General features: G+C 36.2%; 1 protein-coding gene across 5 annotated transcripts in view; it reads left to right on the top strand.

Annotated features, from left to right (window-relative positions):
* FOLH1 (folate hydrolase 1) overlaps nt 1-20,482 on the top strand; it is a 68,253-nt gene that overhangs the window by 30,082 nt on the left and 17,689 nt on the right. For 4 of the 5 annotated variants that reach the window (XM_058687515.1, XM_058687517.1, XM_058687514.1 and 1 more), the window contains exons 8-13: nt 4,102-4,200; nt 4,511-4,596; nt 6,109-6,228; nt 8,618-8,700; nt 14,261-14,324; nt 18,148-18,215. In XM_058687515.1, the coding sequence (XP_058543498.1) occupies nt 4,102-4,200; nt 4,511-4,596; nt 6,109-6,228; nt 8,618-8,700; nt 14,261-14,324; nt 18,148-18,215 (520 nt within the window). The remainder of the gene's footprint in view (nt 1-4,101; nt 4,201-4,510; nt 4,597-6,108; nt 6,229-8,617; nt 8,701-14,260; nt 14,325-18,147; nt 18,216-20,482) is intronic. The other variant, XM_058687518.1, reaches the window with a different exon arrangement.

Here is a 20,482-nt window from a genome sequence, read left to right as displayed (position 1 = left end):
TCTCTGTCTTTCAAAAATGAGTAAATGTTAAAAAAAAAATAAAAAAAGAGTTGATGAGATGTGAGTTATAGTAAAGCAAAACCACATTTACTTGGGTGGGAGGGAAAAGGGACACATGTGTTTTTTTCTATTCTTCTTTACATCTCTGTTGAAGGGAATGTGATTATATGGTTTTCATTTGCCTCCCTGAGAAACTAGTAGGATTGATACCAGTATCAACAATAATAATGACAATAACAATAATAATAGCCTCTATCATGCAGTTATTTGTCAATTTTATCAAAGAATCAACTTTTGGTGTCATGGATTTTCTCTATTTTTTCCTCTTTTCTGTAATTATTTTTGTTACAGTATTTATTGTTCTCTTTCTTATGCTCAATACGAGTTTAGTTTGCCTTCATTGTCCCATTTTTTAAGGTGGAAGACTAGTTTATTGATTGATGTCTTTCTCCTTTTTTTAAAAATTTATTTTAATGTTTATTTATTTTTGAGAGAAAGAGAGACAGAGCATGAATGGTGGAGGGGCAGAGAGAGACAGGGAGACACAGAATCAGAAGCAGGCTCCAGGCTCTGAGCTGTCAGCACAGAGCCTGACACGGGGCTTGAACTCACCAACTGAAGATCATGACTTGAGCTGCAGTCAGACGCTCAACTGACTGAGCCACCCAGGTGCCCCAATGTCTTTCTCCTTTTTAAATGTAGATGTTTACAGCTATACTTTTCCTCCAAGCACTGCTTTAGCTGCATCCCATAGGTTTAGATACATCATGTCTGCATTTTCATTCATCACTAAGTATTTCCTAATTATTCTTGGGATTTTTTCTTTCACCCATTGTGTATTTAGGAGTTAGTTCTTTGATTTCCATATATATTTCCATATATTTCCCAAATTCCCATCTTTAATTGTTAAATTCTTCCTTTTTTGGTTGGATTAATAAACAGATCGTATAATTTATAAAAGGGTTGCATGACTGCAGCCATTTAAATTCATTTAAACTGATTTTATAGCCTAATATATAGTCTATCCTGAAAAAATGTTCCATAGGTGCTTGGGAAGAACATGCATTCAGCTCTTGTCAGATAGCATGTTCTAGATATGCCACATGACATTTCTGGCTTGTCAGCTTCTTCAGCTCCAAGTCTGGGATAGATAAGCCAAAAAATAAACAGAGGAACTCATCTTTGTCTTTTCTTATACCCTGAAGTCCCAGCCTAGGCTTTGAGAACCTAATGTGTGTTGTATATACTTATGGCCCAGAGAATTTAGTTGTTGTACTTAACCAGAAGAATAGGGTAAAGCTCATCTCCATCTTTCCAGAAGCAGTCTTACTTCTTTTCAAGCTTCTGTCATGGTACCCTAATCCTTTATTCCCCAGCCAGAACAATCACCATGCCTTACACTTGCCCTATACTTCTCTGCATTTGTACCTCTTCATGTCATACTTAGTACCTAGAATGCTCTCCATGTCATCTTCCCATGCCCAGATCTTAACTCATCCTTTAAAATTCAGATAAGTAAAACCTCTAAAAAGTTGTTCATGTTCCCACAAGCTAAATCAAGCTGTCTTTTGTCTATATTCTTTAGAATTTTCTCTACCATTGGTCTTGCTTTGTTTTATATTATTGTTGACTTTATATGTACCTTCTTCTGACTAACTTCTGACTAAACTTTTTGGTGGAAAAAGGTCATGTACATATTTGTGTTCCTTATAACACAAATGTCTTGAGTATAACACAATGTCTTGAACATCGTAGACCGTAAATCTTTGCCAAATGCACACACATAAAAAGTAATTTGCTACAGGATATAGATTTTAAATGCCGTGCTGTTTGCATATATTTATTGAACAAGTCCTTTCAGAGACATTTCAACATGTATATTTCCTGAAATTTTTATGGTTTGGAGTTTAATATTTAACTTTTTAATTTTCTTGGAATTTATTTTTTATTTATAGAGTGAGGGAAGTACCTAAAGAATTTATATTCCTAATAATCTCAGTAACATTTATTGACTAAAACCTCTATTCTCCATAGATCTGTGATATTTCCTGAACTGATACATCAAATTCTTATATTCAGCTTTTATATTCTATTCCAGTCATCTGTTTACTTGTCCTTGCGGAACACTATAATTTCCGCTTTATAGTTTATTATCTTGTGGGAATATGGACTAATCGTTACATTCCTTATGTAATAATATACAATTGGCTATTATTCTTCCTGCTGAAATTACCTTGTTATATTTTTCATGTTTTTATTTTGAAAAGGAAATACATTTACATGGTTCAGAATTCAAAGGGGTATACAGGAAGAGGTTTCCATCTAACCCATTTCCACCTCAAGAACAATTAGTGTTGTTAACTTATAATATATCATTATAGAAATATTTTACATATAATGAAGCATGGTATATTTTTCTTCACTTGTGCTCCACAACTTTTTTTTTAATGTTTATTTTATGGGGGGAAGGGCTGAGAGAGGGAGACAGAGGATCTGAAGTGGACTTTGTGCTAACAGCAGAAAGCCTGATCTGGAGCTCGAAATCATGAACTATGAGATCATGACCTGAGCTGAAGTCAGATGTTTAACAGACTGAACCACCTAGGTGCCCCTGTGCTCTGCAACTTTTTTACATACTTAGTACTCTGCTGTTTTGACTGATTATGCTTTCTACCAATGTAAAAGGCCCCTTCATATTACTTGATGCTATTTATGTGAAATTTTAATATAAAAAGATAAATTTTATAGTATATTACTTGAAATTATGTTTATTAGCCAAACTCCTCTGTGATATGGGGGGAAAAAAAGAAGAAGGATTTACTCCCTGGTAGAGCATTTTAAAACAGAATATTACTTATAATTAGGCTTCCATGAGAAGATAGTCTAATCAATTGCTTTAGCATTGTGTGTGCACTAGATTCTAGGTCAAGTTGAACTAGTCACATTTCCTCAAATAGGTAGGCAGGGAACAGCACCTGTGTGTAGGCACACAACAAAGAGGGAACTGTAAAGCATGCTCCTTTGCAAAGCCTAGGGTGCATGAAGTTCTATGATGAGAGATAAAGTCATAAAAGATAGATTGATATTTTCCACACTCTTCATTTTCTCTTGAACCATGTTCTTCTATTTGCTGCAATTTAGCAAAGGTTTCTGTGCCCAAACCAAGAATAAGTCAATGCTCTTAAAAGAATAAAGGCAGATATGTTGAGATAAAACCACAAGAACTCCTTCATTCCATAAACGCTATCATATTACCTTTCTCAGTCACCTGCTGAGAAATAACCAGGGCTAGTTGCATGTACTGGCTAGTCTGCTTGAATCTTTCTACCTTAAAAATTTTTTTTAAATGTTTATTTTTGAGAGAGACAGAGCGTGAGTGGGGGAGGGGCAGAGAGAGAGAGAGAGAGAGAGAGAGAGAGGCACAGAATCTGAAGCAGCCTCCAGGCTCTGAGCTGTCAGCACAGACCCAGACCCAGGTCTCAAACCCATGAACCATGAGAACATGACCTGAGCTGAAGTCAGACTCTTAACCAACTGAGCCACCCAGGTGCCCCTCTACTTAAAAAAATAAAAATAAAAATAAAAAAGTTTACAAAAATTTCGTGAAGCTTTTACAGACTGTTGATTGAAGTAAAATCATTTCCTTTGCTCTTTATGAGTGAAGATACCTTGTGAAAGATTAACATGTCCATATTTGGGGATATATTTATCAGTAGGAGAAATAACAAAATGGAAAATCCCAGAATTTGACATCAGAGCTCTTTCCTCACAGCATTCCCTGGAGGCATTTTAAACAGACTTTCTATTAGAAACTGGGAACGAAGAGTCTGGATTCTTCCCAAACGTTTGACCCTCAGCTATACCACTTACCAGCTGCATGACTCCAAGCAAGTTACGTATCTCTCTAAGCCTCATGCCCTCATCTCTGAAGTAGGAGGAATAGTAGACTCTACCTCCTAAGAGTCCGAGTAAGGGTTAACTGGCGTATCCCTGACTCCTGAAGCTATCATGAGTAGGCACTCAAAAAAGCAAGCTCATTGACATTTTAACTGATAGCTCCAAAGTTTTTCTTCAGCTGATAATACTTTTTGTGTTCCATAGGAAAATGGGTGGATCAGCACCGCCAGACAGCAGCTGGAAAGGAAGTCTCCAAGTGCCCTACAATGTTGGCCCTGGCTTTATTGGAAACTTTTCTACGCAGTTAAGAGACTATTTTTGTTGTAACTCTCAAGCAAGGAAAACTTTTTTCAAAAAAAAAAAACAAAAACAAAAACAAAAAATACTTACAGAGGATGACTGGAAAAGTAAAATATATCTGGTATCAAAAGGGAACAAAGCCACAGGTTGTAGAGGGGAATACACTTACATCATTTGTATTGGACAGCTGGACAATGTAATTCTTGCATGTGTACATTTAGAAATCTTTAAAATGATGTAAGAGTTAAAAAAAATTGCAGGTGGCAAAGTGTTAACCAGGATTTTCAGAATGCATTCTTTATTTTTGCATTAGAAAAGTCAAGATGCACATCCATTCTAACAATAAAGTAACCAGAATATACAATGTGATCGGAACTCTCAGAGGAGCAGTGGAACCAGGTAAATTAATCATTTGCTCAGCAAATATTGATTGAGCAATCCTTCCGGGCCGGGCACTGCTCTGAGCTCTGGGAATGTAAGGTGAAGAAAGCACTTCTTGGCCCTAATGGAACTTACATGGACACAAAAGACACAAATTGAGGTAATTTTGTATTGGGATACATGTTTGAAGAAGAGTAAACGTGGGGCTAAGTTGGTTAGATGCCCAAGGATAGTAAATGTGAAGCTGTGCATGCTTCAATTAAAGGATCGAGGGAGAAAGGTCAGGGAGGGATCATTGTGAGGTCTGGGTTTTCTGGATTTGTTTACCACGTAGTTTGCTTGGGGTAATATTTCATGTTAACTACAAACATCTATGTGAAAGATAACACTATTAGAAGATTAAGGTAACCTTGAATTAATGAATCCTTTATGTAGTCTTATCTTCTATTGAAGTTAATGAGATCTATAGACACATGATTTCCACAGAATTTCAGATACCCTGCAGCTTACTCTATTCTGTAAATAGTCTTACTTCATTGTGTTTCAATTCCTTAAGGATTAGGGTAATATATTTCTGACTAACAGGCATACAGTTAAATCACATATTTTTTGTAGAAGCAGCCAATGCTTTCTTTCAGGGATAAAGAATACTGGTATACTTCCAGAGGGTACTAAATAATATATAACTGGCAATTCATTGAATCTCACTGACTACCTATTTTGTGCCATCTCTGTATTAGGCATTGGGGATGGAGGGAAAAAATGAAGACATAGGCCAGGGATGAGGAGCCATACATTCAAGCGTGGTAAATGCTTTGTCAGATATGGTAGGATTGCTCTGAGAGCTGGAGACTGGGAGCAGTTCTCTCCCCTGTGGAAGCTAGGAAAGGGTCATGGAGAGGTAAAATCGTTGATCTGTGTCTTGAAAACTGAATAGGAGTAGGAAGTGGAGAACGTACTATGAGGCCACTGTGTTCTCTTACTCTGAAAATACTGGAAGCAAAGTGTTAAGTAGTGAAGAGAGGAGTGACAGAGAATTATAAAAAGAGATGGATAGAATAATTCCATACTTACTTATTATTACTTATGTCTCTTTTTACATTTACTTAGAGAGAGCATGTGCAAGTGAGTGGGGGAGGGGCAGAAAGAGAGAGGGAGAGAGAGAATCCCAAGCAGGCTCCACACCTTCGGTGCAGAACCCATGCAGGTCTTGAACCCACGAACCGTGAGATCATGACATGAGCTGAAATCAAGAGTTGGACACTTAACCAACTGAGTGCCCCAGGTGCCCCGTCAATTACATGTTTATGATTGTTATTGTACATTGTACACTGAGTATACCTTTGCTTGTCCCATCTACTCTCTTTGTCCATCAAAATCAGACCAAAATAGTATATTTACACAAGTCTTCAGGAACCTTGCTCTTTCTTTGAGTCGTGAGTGCTCTGTGTTTAGATGTTCTTGACTCACTTGCAGTTTGCTCTGTTATTGACCTGGAATGACAAATAATTTTGCAATGATGCTTCCTAGACAGATATGTCATTCTTGGAGGTCACCGTGACTCATGGGTGTTTGGAGGCATCGACCCTCAGAGTGGAGCAGCTGTTGTTCATGAAATTGTGAGGAGTTTTGGGACACTGAAAAAAGAAGGTAATGTAAACAGCAAGGGAAAAGATCATCCTCTCTGAATCTCAGTTTGGTCCTCTGTAAAGTGTGTAAAATTACCACCTTCTCGTAGGTCTGAGAGAGGTACCAACTGACAGGATACGTGCAAACATCAAGTGCTTGGTAATACCTAGTAGCATAGAACAGCTTTCAGTAACTAGTTGCCATGTTTCTTGTGTGGGTTAGATAATTATATTGTTTACTTATTTTTGCTTATTTATATAATAATGTTTACATTATTGGTATTTATAAAGTTATAATCTGAAATAAGGGAATTATACTGTTAGGGGTGGCTCTTGACAACAAAGAAGGTGGAGACGCATTTCTTCAAACCAAACCAAACCAAAGTTAGGTCATGGGCCAACGTGTCCTGATCAGAGAACTGTGAGCAGAAGTTCCTTTGGCCCTTCTAGCCTCACACAACAGGTCAAGGGCATCAAGTAAGGGAGGGGATTGAAGCTTCCTCTGAGAAGTTTTGGTGTCTGTCTAATAGGATTCTCAGAAGTTTGATGTTTGCATCCCCACATCCTCAGTCTTGGTGTGCTCTCCTAAAACTTAGGTTTAAATTCCTAGCTCCATTGCTTCAGTCCTTTTAGAATCTTCATATGAAAACAAGGATAACACTTAGTTCAAATGATTGCTTTTTAAAATAAATCACACATTCAGAGCAGAAAATCCACTCTCTTTACTGACCCTGCAAACAGGGTGTGGGGGCTCTAATTGTGACCTGTGTTTTTTTAGCAGCAATAACAACCAACAGCAAAACTGTATTAAGTTTGTACGATACTTGTTTTCACAGAGAAAGTGCTTTCACGTATTCTTTGTTTTGAACTCCTAGCAACCAGGGAGAAGTTTACTTAGTTATTTCTGTTCTCATTTCACAAATAAGCTAACCAAGTTTCACAGAATTGAGTGAGTCATCCATGGCTGTATAGCTAGTGTGTGGCAGAGTCAGAGAACCCGGGTTTAAACCCAGATTTCTGGGGCGCCTGGGTGGCTCAGTCGGTTAAGCATTCGACTTCAGCTCAGGTCATGATCTCACAGTCTGTGAGTTCGAGCCCCGCGTCAGGCTCTGTGCTGACAACTCAGAGCCTGGAGCCTGTTTCAGATTCTGTGTCTCCCTCTCTCTCTGACCCTCCCCCATTCATACTCTGTCAATCCCTGTCTCAAAAATAAATAAACATTAAAAAAAAATTTAAAAAAATAAAATAAACTCAAATTTCTGGCTACTAGCCCACAAAACCATGTCTCTCTTTAAAACAAAATATAAAGGGGCTCTATTATTTTTTTCCACAAAACTATTTTATGTTTTAAGAACACAGAATTATGAAGATCTGAATTTACAAAGCTCATAAATTAGGTAGTGTTGAACATGAACACAAAAAATTTTATGATTTTGCAATAAGATTCCCTATGATAAATACAAAACATTGCAGTGACAATGATAGAGTGTGCCAAGAGAGTGCAATGATGAGGAATAATAATTCATAGGAAATTTGAATTATATTGTTAACAAATTGACAAAACACTGGACTCAGCTGTAGGGATACATATTCTTAAGCAGAAATGAACTATTTGCGGAAAAAAATGACACATTTTTGGAGCACGTTTGAAGTGCTGTGTTTGTAAACACGACTCCATTTAATCTTCCTAACAATCAAGGAGTATCTTCATCTCACTTTGCTTTTTCTGGTGTACAGATGAAGAGAGGGAAGCGGAGGAAGCTTGCATAACTTCCCCTCGGTCATAGTGCTAGTAGGTGAAAGAACTGGGATTTGAAACAAGATCTTTCTTTAACTCCAAGGCCAGTGTTTATCACTCCAAGCCATATTACCTCCTTGTTGAGTTATGCTGAATTATTGCAGCAGCCACAGACATCAGTATTGCTAACTGAGCTTCTGTTGACTAATTCTGGCAAAGAATGGAGTGAAATCACACAACCAGCTGACACTGAACAATTGCGTGTATGGTGCCAGAATGTGGAAGAGTTGTAAGGAATTTTCTCTCGGTTCGATCTGCTCTCAGAGCACAGACCACATCTAGCACTTTCTTCTTTCACTCCAGGCAGCTGCAGAGCACAGATGGCTGCCTGTGTGTATCCAATCATTATAAACTGTTTAGAATATTATGACCTAATGGAATTTTTGGTATGTCTACATCCCCCCCCACTTTTCAGTGCAAATGTGCTCGTTTGTACTGACAAATCAGCTTTAACATCTCACAAAAGGAAATGATATAAGTAAAAATTCTCACTACAGTTCACATTTTCTAAACAAACAGTGGAATTTTAGTGTTGTTTTGCTGTTGAGTTTTACAGTGTCTTGGATATATAATGCATTTCCCCAGCATTTATGTGTATACACATATATTTTAGGATGGAGACCTAGAAGAACAATTTTGTTTGCAAGCTGGGATGCAGAAGAATTTGGTCTTCTTGGCTCTACTGAGTGGGCAGAGGTTAGTTGATAATTTGCTACAATATAAATTTTCACAACAAAGCAGTTAGGATTTATCAAGGATGCAAAAATAACAAGTGAATTCAGTGAGAACATATTCAAACTTTTTTTTCCCAGAAAATTTGAAACAACATATCCTTGTCCAAAAAGAAAAATCTCTTTGTCATTAAAGAACTGTTTTGTTTGAACTTCTAAAGGTACTTAATGTCAATTGTCAAAGTAATTTAGTTTTCATTTTCTGGGAGTTTTATGGCAAATAAGTAAATTCACTAGAAACCAAACATCAAAATAAGGTTTCACATTTCTATTACCCTTTGCAAATTAACTACTAAAGCTAACCACATTAAAATAACCCCTTGAGCTTATACAGTAAGGTATACTTTTCAGATTTATGTTCCTTATATCCTAATGACTGACTCTAAATTAAATCATGCTAAAAATGAGGTAGAAAGTCTCACTGCAGAATATTTGATAGGCCCCTTTAAAAGTAAATTTACCTTTATGCAGATGTTATACACACACCAAATGGTCATCACAAATCAGAAACTAGTAACAGACTTGCGAAAAATAAAGAGGAATGAATCCAAGTATTTCACTAAAGAAAGCCAACGAACCATGAGAGAAGAGAGCAAAGAAAGGAACAGAGAAAAACTGCAAAACAGCCATAAAACAAGTAACAAAATGGCAATAAGTTACATCCCATCAATAATTACTTTGAATGTAAATGGACTAAACATTCTGATCTAAAAACAAAGGGTAATGGAATGGATTAAAAAACAAGGCCCATCTACATTCCGCCTAAAAGATACTTATTTTAGACCTCAAGACATATGCAGATAGAAAAGGAAGGATGGAGAAACATTTAAACAAATGGATGTGAAAAGAAATCTGGGGTAGTAATACAGTGGACAAAGTAGACTTTAAAACAAAGACTGTAATAAGAGACAAAGAAGGACAGTATACAATCATAAAAGATACAGTTATAAGAAGATACAACAATTGTAAATATTTGTGTGCCCAAAATGAAAGCACCCAAATACATAAAGCAGTTAATAACAAACATAAAGGAACTAATTGATAGGAATACAATGCTAGTAGGGGACACCCCATTTACAGCAGTGGATAGATAATCCAATCAGAAAATCAAAAAGGAAACAGGGGCTTTGAATGACACACTGGACCATTCTTTTCAAGTGTACATGGAACATTCTCCAGAATAGGTCATATATTAGGCCACAAAACAAGCCTCAACAAATTCCGAAAGATCAAAGTCATACCATGCATCTTTTCTGACCACAATGCTATAAAACTAGAAATCGACTACAAGAAAAAATTTTGTAAAGACCACAAAACATGGAGATTAAACAACATGCTACTAAACAATGAATAGGTCAACTAAGAAATCAAAGAAGAAATTAAAAAAACACATGGAGACAAATGACAATGAAACGCAATGGTCCAAAATCTTTGGTATGCAGCAAAAGCAGTTCTAAGAGGGAAGTTTATAGCAATATAGGCCTAAATCAAGAAGCAAGAAAAATCTCAAACAAAAGGAGAAAAAGAAGAACAAACAAGAACAAACAAAATCCAAAATCAGTAGAAGGAAGGGAATAATAAAGATTAAGCAGAAATAAAATAGAAACAAATAATAATAATAATAATAATAATAGAACAGATCAATGAAACCACCAGCTTGTTCTTGAAAAGATCAATAAAGTTGGTAAACCTTTAGCTAGACTCATCAAAAAAAAAAAAAAAAACCAACAAAAAAACAAAAGAAACAAAAACAAACAACAAAACAAAAAAAACCCAAAAAACAAAGAAAGAGAGATGGTACTCAAAATCAGAGATGAAAGAGAAGAAATAAAAACCAACACCACAGAAATACACAAGATTATAAGAGGATATTTTGAAAAATTGTATGTGCCAACAAATTGGACAATCTAGAAGAAATGGATAAATTCTTATAAACATATAATTTACCAAAACTGAATCAGGAAGTAATAGAAAATTTGAACAGATCAATTACAAGCAATGAAATTGGATCAGTAATTAAAATATTCCCAACAAACCAAAGTGGAGGACCAGATGGTTTCACAGTTGAATTCTACCAAAAATTTAAAAAAACAAAAACAAATACCTATTCTTTTCAAAATAATCCAAAAATAGAAGAAGAAAGAAAGCTTCTAAATTCATTGTATGAGGCCAACAATAATCTGATATCTAGCCTAGATAAAGATACTACACAAAAAGAGAACTACAGGCCAGTATCTCTAATGAACATAGATGTATAAATCCTCAACAAAATGTTAGCTAACTGAATCCAAAAATACATTTAAAAAGTCATTCACCATGATTTAGTGGGTTTTATTCCTGTGTGGTATATTTGCAAATCAATCAATGTGATACATCATATCAACAAGAGAATGGATAAAAAATATATAATCATTTCAACAGATGGAGAAAAGCATTTGACAAAATACAACATCCATTCATGATGAAAACCCTCAACAAAGTAGGTTTAGAGGGAACATACTTCAACATAATAATGAAAATCCACAGCTGAACATCATACTAAATAGTGAAAAACAAAACTTTTTTCACCTAAGGTCCAGAACAAAACAAGGAGGTCTCACCATTTTTATTCAACATGGAACTGGAAGACCTAGCCATAGCAATTGGACAAGAGAAAGGAATCAAAGGCATCCAAATTGGTAAGGAAGAAGCAAAACTTTCACTATATGCAGATGACATTATCTTATATATAGGAAACCCTCAATTCTGCCAAAAAAAATAAAAAACCCTACTAGAACTTATAAATGAATTCAGTAATGTTGCAGGAAACAAAATCAGTATAAAGAAATCCACTGCATTTCTATACACAAATAATGAAGCAGAAAGAGAAATTAAGAAAACAATCCCATTTACAATTTTACCAAAAATAATAAAATGCCTAGCAATAAACTTAACCACAGAGTTGAAAGACCTGTTCTCTGAAAACTATAAAACATTGATTAAGGAAATTAAAGATGACACAAACAAATGGAAATATATTCCACAGTATAGATTGGGAGAATAAATATTGTTAAAATGTCCATACTACCCAAAGCAATCTACAGGTTGAATACAATTCCTATCCATATAACAGCAGTGTTTTTCACAGAACAGGAACAAACAATCCTAAAATTTGTATGAAACCACAAAAGACCCAAAATAGCCAAAACAATCTTGAAAAAGAAAAACAAAGCTGGAGGTATCATAATTCTAAATTTGAAATTATACTACAATGCTGTAGTAATCCAAACAGTATGGTACTGGCACAAAAGTAGACACATAGATCAGTAGAATAGAATAGAATGCCCAAAAATAAACCCACAAGTATATGGTCAATTAGCCTTTGACAAAGACCGCTTTCTTACATCATTCACAAAAATAAACTCAAAGTGGTTAAGGACCTAAATGTGAGACCTGAAACCATAAAAATCCTAAAAGAGCATAGGCAGTACTTTCTATTACATTGGCCATAACAACATTTTTTCTCAGTATGTCTCCTGAGGCAAAAGAAACAAAAGCAAAAATAAACTATTGAGATTACATCAATATAAAAACCTTCTGAACAGCAAAGGAAACCATGAATGATACTGAAAGACAACCTACTGAAAGGGAGAAGATATTTGTAAAATATACAAAGAACTATTACAACTCAACACACAAAAAAACAAGTAATCTGATAAAAAATAATAATAATAAGTAGAAGACATGAACAGGCATTCTCCCAAGAAGATATATAGATGGCCAACAGACACATGAAAAGATGCTCAACATCACTTATCACCAAGAAATGGAAATCAAAACCATGAAGGATCACCTCACACCTGATAGAATGGCTAAAACCAAAAGTGTTGGCAAGATGTGAAGAAAAAGGAACCTCATGCATTGTTGGTGGGACTGTAAACTGGTGCAGCCACTGTGGAAAACAGTATGGAGGCTCCTCAAAAAATTGAAAATACAACTACCCTATAATCCAGTAATTCCACAACTGGGTAATTACTGAAAGAATACAAAAAACACTAATTCAAAAAGATTAATGCATTCTATGTTTATAGTAGCATTATTTACAATAGCCAAGTTATGGAAGCAGCCCAAGTGTCCATTAATAGATGGACAAACAAGATGTGGTATATATATATATATATATATATATATATATATATATATATATACCTACACACATATACATGTAATGGAATATTATTAAGCCACAAAAAGAATGAAATCCTGCCATTTGCAACAACATGGTTGGATCCAGAGAGTATAATGCTAAGTGAAATAAGTCAGTCAGAGAAAGACAAATACCATATGATTTCACTCATATGTGAAATTTAAGAAACAAAACAAACAACGAGGGAAGAGAGAGAGAGAGAGAGGAGAGAGAAACCAAGAAAGAGACTTAACTGTAGTGAACAAACTGATGGCTACCAGAGGGGAGGGTGGGGGGATGGGTGAAATAGGTGAAGGGGATTTAAAAGTACACTTATCATGATGAGCACTGAATAATTGTTGAATTGTTGAATCACTATATTATACACCTTAAATTTATATAACACTGTATGTTAACTATACTGGATTTAAAATTTTAAATAAATTAATTTTACTTGCATATATTGTTGGCTTTGTGTAATAGAAGCATTAGCTGTAAATATAGGCAAACTTAAAATTTATCTCGTTTACTTCCAGTAATGCTTTAAAACGTATTTGGCTCCTATTATATTCTCTAGGAATTAGGAGAAGCCCTGTAAACTTCAATTTTCTTTGGGGGAAAAAAAAAAAGTAGTGTTCCTAAAGACAGGAAAGATTTATGGTGGCATCAGGAAGAGCCTAAATATTTTGAGGTTTATTTATCTCCTTCAATTATTTTCCCCACCTACAGTTGCAAATCTTTTCCACTTTATTTCTTACTGTCAGGACGCTTAGGAAATTGCATGTTTTGAAGACTCAAATCCACTTAATAGCTCAAAAAACCTGCTGCACGTTTTGTCAGCATTTTAAAGTTGTGCAATGATCAGTCTTGACCAGTAGGTGGTGGTATCCTACAGGAGAACTTCATGCTTCTGAGTATAGACCAGAAAGAAACCTCACATAGTTTTAACCCATAAATTTGAGATTATTTATTCCCTGAGAATTGGGTAATAATCTCTATTTAAATTTTTTAAAAAATCATGGGAAAATTTCCACTCACAGATTTTCTTTCTTAGGTCATTCATGTTTGCTAAGAGAATTTCTTAAAGGATAAACTCTGGTATGGTTAAGCAATCAACTCCATTTCTATTTACCATATTAAGATGGAAAGGTTCATTTTAATTTTTAGTCTTAAAAATGTTTTGCCTGTTATTTCTTAGCAGTAGTCTTAAATTCTTTCAAACAAACTCACTTTGAGAATCCTACATATCAGTTTTGTGGTCAGCTTAATTCAGAAAGCTGCACACAGCAAATGTAGAGATGATTGTTTTATGGGGAGGTTATGGTACATATTTATGCTTTTCTTTCTTTTTTTATTGTAGGAGAATTCCAGACTCCTTCAAGAGCGTGGTGTGGCCTATATTAATGCTGATTCTTCTATAGAAGGTGAATCTCATTGGTCTTGTAGGAAAAGGTGTGATCATGGTAGTAGCAGCCATTTAGTTCATAAATTATGCACTAATAAGGAAGGCAAATCCATCCCATGTGTTGGGATGCCACCCTTGCCTCATAGCAGCTGTGAGACCTAGAGTGCTCATCTGGGAAAGCAGCCCTCTCTGATTTGCTTCACCTGGCAGATTACCTTGTCTGCACTAGGGATTGTGAATACCTGTTAAATGAATCAGTAAATCATAGAACAGAAGATTTCTGTGATTTTAGAATGGGGTAGCAAAAAAGTGTAATTTAAATATAATGCGGATAGATTTGGGAAGAAATACTGATGTCCAGGTATATTTTTTCTTAAATATTTTTTCCTCCTATTCAAGAAATAGTTACTGAGCCCTTCTGTATGCAGTGTATTTTCCAGTATTTCAGAGGAATCAGAAGTTAGTAAGTCTTGCACTTGGAAGTTTGTGGCTCAGTACAAACGAGGAAATAAATTAGTCTAGGATTCTAATATATGCAGGTACTATAAGAAGGCTATAATGAGGCTGGTCTGAGAGTTCAGAGGAGAGAAGAGCAGCAAGTTCAGGAAAGGCTTGAGAAATGAGATAGACACTCAAGACTGGCCTGTAAGAATGGATCTGCTTTTGATAAGTAGAGATTCAATCAAAAGGACATTCTCAGGTCTATTTCCAAGATCGAGCAGTCCGTTGTCACTACCCTCCATACCCATTCATCTTTCTGTTCTTGACTACATGCAACTTCCCAGACATTGCAGCTGCTGTTCTTTGTACTAGGATGGCTGTTCCACACTCACTCTATCTGTTTCATTCTTACCCTTACAGTCTTCCTGAAATGGTACTTTTTCAGGGAAGCCATGTCTGTAGCTCTCCTCATGACCATTACTAAACAATTATTTGATTTACAGACTACTTCTGTTACTAGGCTATATTCTTCAGCAAGTAACAGACAGGATCTTTCTTGATAACTCCTGGTTTCCTAATGTCTTGTTAAAGACACATGAGTTGCATTCGTGAAGCAAAGAATGAGTCAATGAAGGGTAGACTTTGAGAATCTTTTTGGTAGTATACTGATAAACTTATCACATCCACAATAATTGAGACAATGCCTTTTGACAGAGGCATGTTGGCATTGACATTTCTTCTTTGTCCAGGTGTCTAAATTACATCGTCCCCAAGGTGGCTCACACAGTGCAGTTCAGTAATCCTTTCCCCCTCCTCTTATGGTCATGGTGAAGGGTGTGGCCTTATTCGCAGCACAGCCACTTCCTACTTGTATGACCTCAGCTTGTTACTTATCTTCTGTGTCTCAGTTTTCTCAGCTCTAAATAGAGTTGCCAAGAACATATACCTCAAAGGCTCTTAGAAGGGCAAAAGAGGTTAATATTTACAAAACTCCCACACCTGTGCCTTGCACAGGGTAAAAGTTCAAAAATATTAGCTTGGAACTATTACCCATACTTAAAAACAAACACATGGTAGGATGAAACCCCTTCGCTACACAGAATAAATTCATAAACATATATTTCTCAAAAGCAGAATAATGTTCTCTTTCTTGCTAGCTTTGTTTGCAAGATTTGATTTTTAATGTATATTTTTAAATCATTGGAATTTGTTGATTATGTCACTCCCTGCCTTAAAATGCTGCATGGTCTCCCCATCATTTTCAAGACCCAGAGCAAATGACACACATGTTACCCTAAGATTAGGACACCACTTACCTTACTTTGGTTTATATTTAAAATCTTATTAAGTATGACTTTTTAAAATAACACAATAAGTGAACACTGACTTTCTCATGCTAAAATGCAAAATTTACAGACAAAGCAAAAATCTTTACAAATGTCAAACTCAGCCCTCTCTCTGAAGGTACTACTGTTCTCAGTTTGGGGTGTTTCCATCACACTGACATATATAGAACTCAGCTCACACAGTGTCGGAGGTACTCTCTTAAGTGCTTTATGTGTACAAATTTATTTAATACTCACAATCATCCGCTGAGGTGAGTACTTTATTGTCTCCCTTGTGTAGAAGAGGAAACTGTGAATTCAGAGGGATTAAGTAATTTTCCCAAGATCACACAGCTAGTAAAGGATTGAGCTGAAACTCAAATCAAGCTGGTCAACTTTATCCTTCTTATCCCTATATTCTGTTCCCCCTCACTACCTTATACAGGTTTCCATTACATATTACATCTTACAGGCTAAATGGTCCTGCATCTCGCCTTTTTCATGCAGCAGCATATTATGGAAAACTTTCCATGTCAGTGTATATAGATCTATTTCACTTGAAAATTAAACTTCTACAGTGTATTCAACAGAACAAATTATGTCTCAGTTCTCCAGCTGATGGTCAGATTGTTTCCATTTGTTGCAGTCAATATCTTTTTTATTTGCCTGCCTTATATTTTTCTACACAAGTCGAGAGTGGAGAACTACAGTATCATTGCTTGCTCATGGTATATGTGCAATACATTGCCATAAATCTCTCTGACCCTCTGGTTTACACTCTTATTGGCTATTTATCTGTTTTAAAAATTGCAGTAGCTAAAATTTGTGCATATTTCTTCTTCCAGTTGAATTTTATTTTATTTTAATTTTTTAATTTATTTTTGACGGGGGGGGGGTGCGGAGAGCGTGAGTAAGGGAGAGCAGAGACAGAGGGAGACACAGAATCTGAAGCAGCTCCAGGCTCTGAGCTGTCAGCACAGAGCCTGATGAGGGGCTCCAACCCGTGAACAGTGAGATCATGACCTGAGCGGAATTCGGATGCTTAACCGACTGAGCCATCCAGGTGCCCCATCAGTTGAATTTTGGAACCAGCCTTTCAAGTTTCAGGAACAATTCTGCTGGAGTGTCTACTTATTTTTAAAGTCTCAACTTTCGCTGTTCCTAGACATGGATCTTAAGCTTTGAGATAAGAGTTTCTGGCCATTCTCTGAGCACATCATGTACTTTTATATTTCTGGGCATTTGTACAGGCTATTCCTTGATGAAGTTGTCTTAACTTCCCCTCCCCCAGGCCCCCAGCCTGTTCTAGTCTCTCCTCGCTGTGCTCCCACAGCTACTTGAGGGCACCTCTCCTGGCTGGTTTGCAAGATTCTCAAGCTCGTCAGACATAGAATTCCTGAGGAATGTGAACCCCATCTCTGCTCTGTATTCACAAGTAGATGGACAGCACCTGCCTTACAAATGCATTTTTACAACAGATATTTATTGGATAAATGCTAAACGCCAAGACTGTACTAAGCCCTGGGGATATGGCAACAAATAAAAAGACTACCTGTTCCCATGGAACTTACAGTCTGGTGTGAGAATGGCAAATAAAAAGGCAAATATTTAACACATGTGGGAGGTAACTAATAAGGTGAAAAATAAGCCAAGGTCAAGAGAGAAAGAGTAGCTAGGATGAAGGGAAGAGAGGGTGCTCCTTTAGGTAGGGAGTTCAGGGGACAACTCTCAGAAAACATGACATTAGAGGTCTAAGTGAAGTGGGGGAGTTTTAAGTCATGCAGATGTAATGCAGAATGCTGTTCCAGGCTGAAGGAACAGTATGTGCAAAGACCCTGAGAAGGTCCCTGCTTGGGTAGAGTGGGATGTGAAGATTTGAAGAGGTGACGGGGGTTGTTTCTTGTATGGAACTGAGGACCAAGGTAAGCATGATGAGTTTTATTGACTCATGAGTTGGAGGGTTTTGAATGGACTTAGGTTCTAAAAGGATCTTTCTGGCTAAAGAGTTAACACTGGTCTTTGAATGAAAGAATGAAGTAAATGAAATTAAAAAACCATTCTTTCTTTATCTTTAAGGAAACTATACTCTACGAGTTGATTGCTCCCCACTGATGTACAGCTTGGTATACAGCCTAACAAAGGAGGTAAAAATAATTACATATCATTTTAGAAAATTTGAGTTCTACAAATGTTTCACTGAGATACCATTATTATGTTAAGCAGCTGCCTTGTTTTATAGCTTGTCTTTTTCTCATAGAGCAAATACCCACTCCAGAGAACATTGCATCGAGTAAACTATTTACACGTGTTATCCCATTTCCCCCAACTGCCCTGAAGCAGCCTTTGGATAGCATTGTGTCTACCATCCCCATGTGAAATGGAGAACACTGAGATCAAAAAGCATTAGCCACCAAAGTCACACAACTTGTGCAGTAGCTGAACCAGGACTTGGTCCTGTGGTTTAAGTCCTTAATTTTAAAACTGCTTTATACTCCTTCATATCATGATACTAGTTATCCCAGGATGCAGGAAGAGTTAAAGTTTCTAAGTGATTGAGAAAGAGTATGTGTAAAAACACCAAGTACTGACTCCAAGGTCAAGTCAATTTGGGGCAGAGGCTAAGTGAGACCATGTACCCCCCTTTCTGACTTCCTGACTTGAGCTGCATTCCACTGAGCCCCACTGACCTGGGCTGACAGCTAAAGTTCTCTTAGTTCTGACAGAGGCACAAGATACAGAACCTGCTGGAGAGACAGTGCCTGAATTCCTGTAGGACTGACAGGCAACTCTTCACTTTAGTTGTCCTGCTCCTAAACCCACTGGGACTAAAGTTAGTCATAATGAAGAAGTTGTTGCATGTCAGATTTTTGTTTTTATTGTTAATTATCTGATTTGAACTGGAAAGGAAAAAAAAAAAAGAGTTGCCTATTTAATGGAATTACCAACTGAAGTATAAATACCAAGAAAAACACAATTATTGCCCTTCAGATAGGGATTTTAATATCACTAACCTTTGGTTTCAAAAGCATGGAATTTCATCTTATAACTTAACTTCCCCTATAGGAATAGAAGCAAATTAATTTGAAAAAAATGTATTCATGTCATTACTCAAGATCTGCATCATTTGCCTGTAGTTTTTATCAGTTTCCATGAAATGTATAAAAACTGTAATACCTGAAAACAGGGTATTTCAGAGAAATTTCACCATTCATGTAATTTAAGGTAAATGCTGAGGAAGCTTGGCAGTTATATTTGTTTTCTGGGTGGTTTGGTGGCACCCAGGGACAATTGCAAACGCAGCACTCTAAGTCAGATTCGATGCTTGACAGTTTTGGCGGTCTGTGTTATTCTGTTTTGTTTATTGGGGGAGAGGGATTCATAGCATTTTAAATTTTAGTGATGAACTGAAAATATAGTTATGTATTTCTACACTATTCTAGATATGCATTTCTTTTTTTAAAAAAATTTAATGTTTATTTTTGAGAGAGAGAGAAAGACAAAAAAAGAGAGAGACAGCGTGTGAGTGGGGGAGGGGCAGAGAGAGAGGGAGACACAGAATCCTAAGCAGGCTCCAGGCTCTGAGCTGTCAGCACAGAGCCTGACAAGGGGCTTGAACCCACCAAACGTGAGATCATGACTTGAGCCGAAGTCAGAAGCTCAACCTCTAAATTTGCATTTCCTAGAATAAACGGAGTGGTACTCTCCCTTATATCAAGGTTTTGTGTAAATTTATAAGCTCAAGTGAAATTATTTTGTGGCTTTATTTATTCATATTTTGCAAGTTAAGATGTTGACATAATTTCTGATTCTCTCCCCATCCTTATGCAGATTTATTTGTATTCACATAGACCTTTGCACATACCTAGCACATTGAATTTCACATTTTTACTTCTAGTTCCCACTAGTAGAAAGTATCTAATGTGTCTTTTTGAGCTTTGTTTTCATGGCATTCACAAAAAGTCTTAAACAATATAGGTACTCTATTAATTTTTGAAAATTGAATTTGTTGAAAAACAGAACATAGGACTTTTATTAAATATAAAATAAAAACAGTCGTGTACCATATAATGTATAATAAATAACCTGTGAATAACTATAGAACATTAATTGAAGTTGAGTTTGCAAAATGTTTTTGGGATAACATCTAATGTTCTAGATGTCAAGTATAGGTTTAGAATTCAATAATAGGTCATATTTTTCTCCCTCAGTTTTCTCATCAGTAAAACCAGAAAATGTAGTTAAAGCCCAGTACTTATTGAAATTACAATAAATACTCAATATTAATGCATTTGTTTTTATTATGTATTATTTAATGACCTTTAGCGACCTTACTGGCAAGAAGCGATATTAAAAGAAATACCTTCTCTTAACCACCTTGCTTCCTTTCATTTTCTTTTTTATAAGAGAAGTC

The sequence above is a fragment of the Neofelis nebulosa genome, chromosome 10, assembly GCF_028018385.1.
Source record: "Neofelis nebulosa isolate mNeoNeb1 chromosome 10, mNeoNeb1.pri, whole genome shotgun sequence".
In the NCBI taxonomy this organism is placed as follows: Eukaryota; Metazoa; Chordata; class Mammalia; order Carnivora; family Felidae; genus Neofelis; species Neofelis nebulosa.
This window is presented reverse-complemented; position numbering and strand designations above follow the sequence as displayed.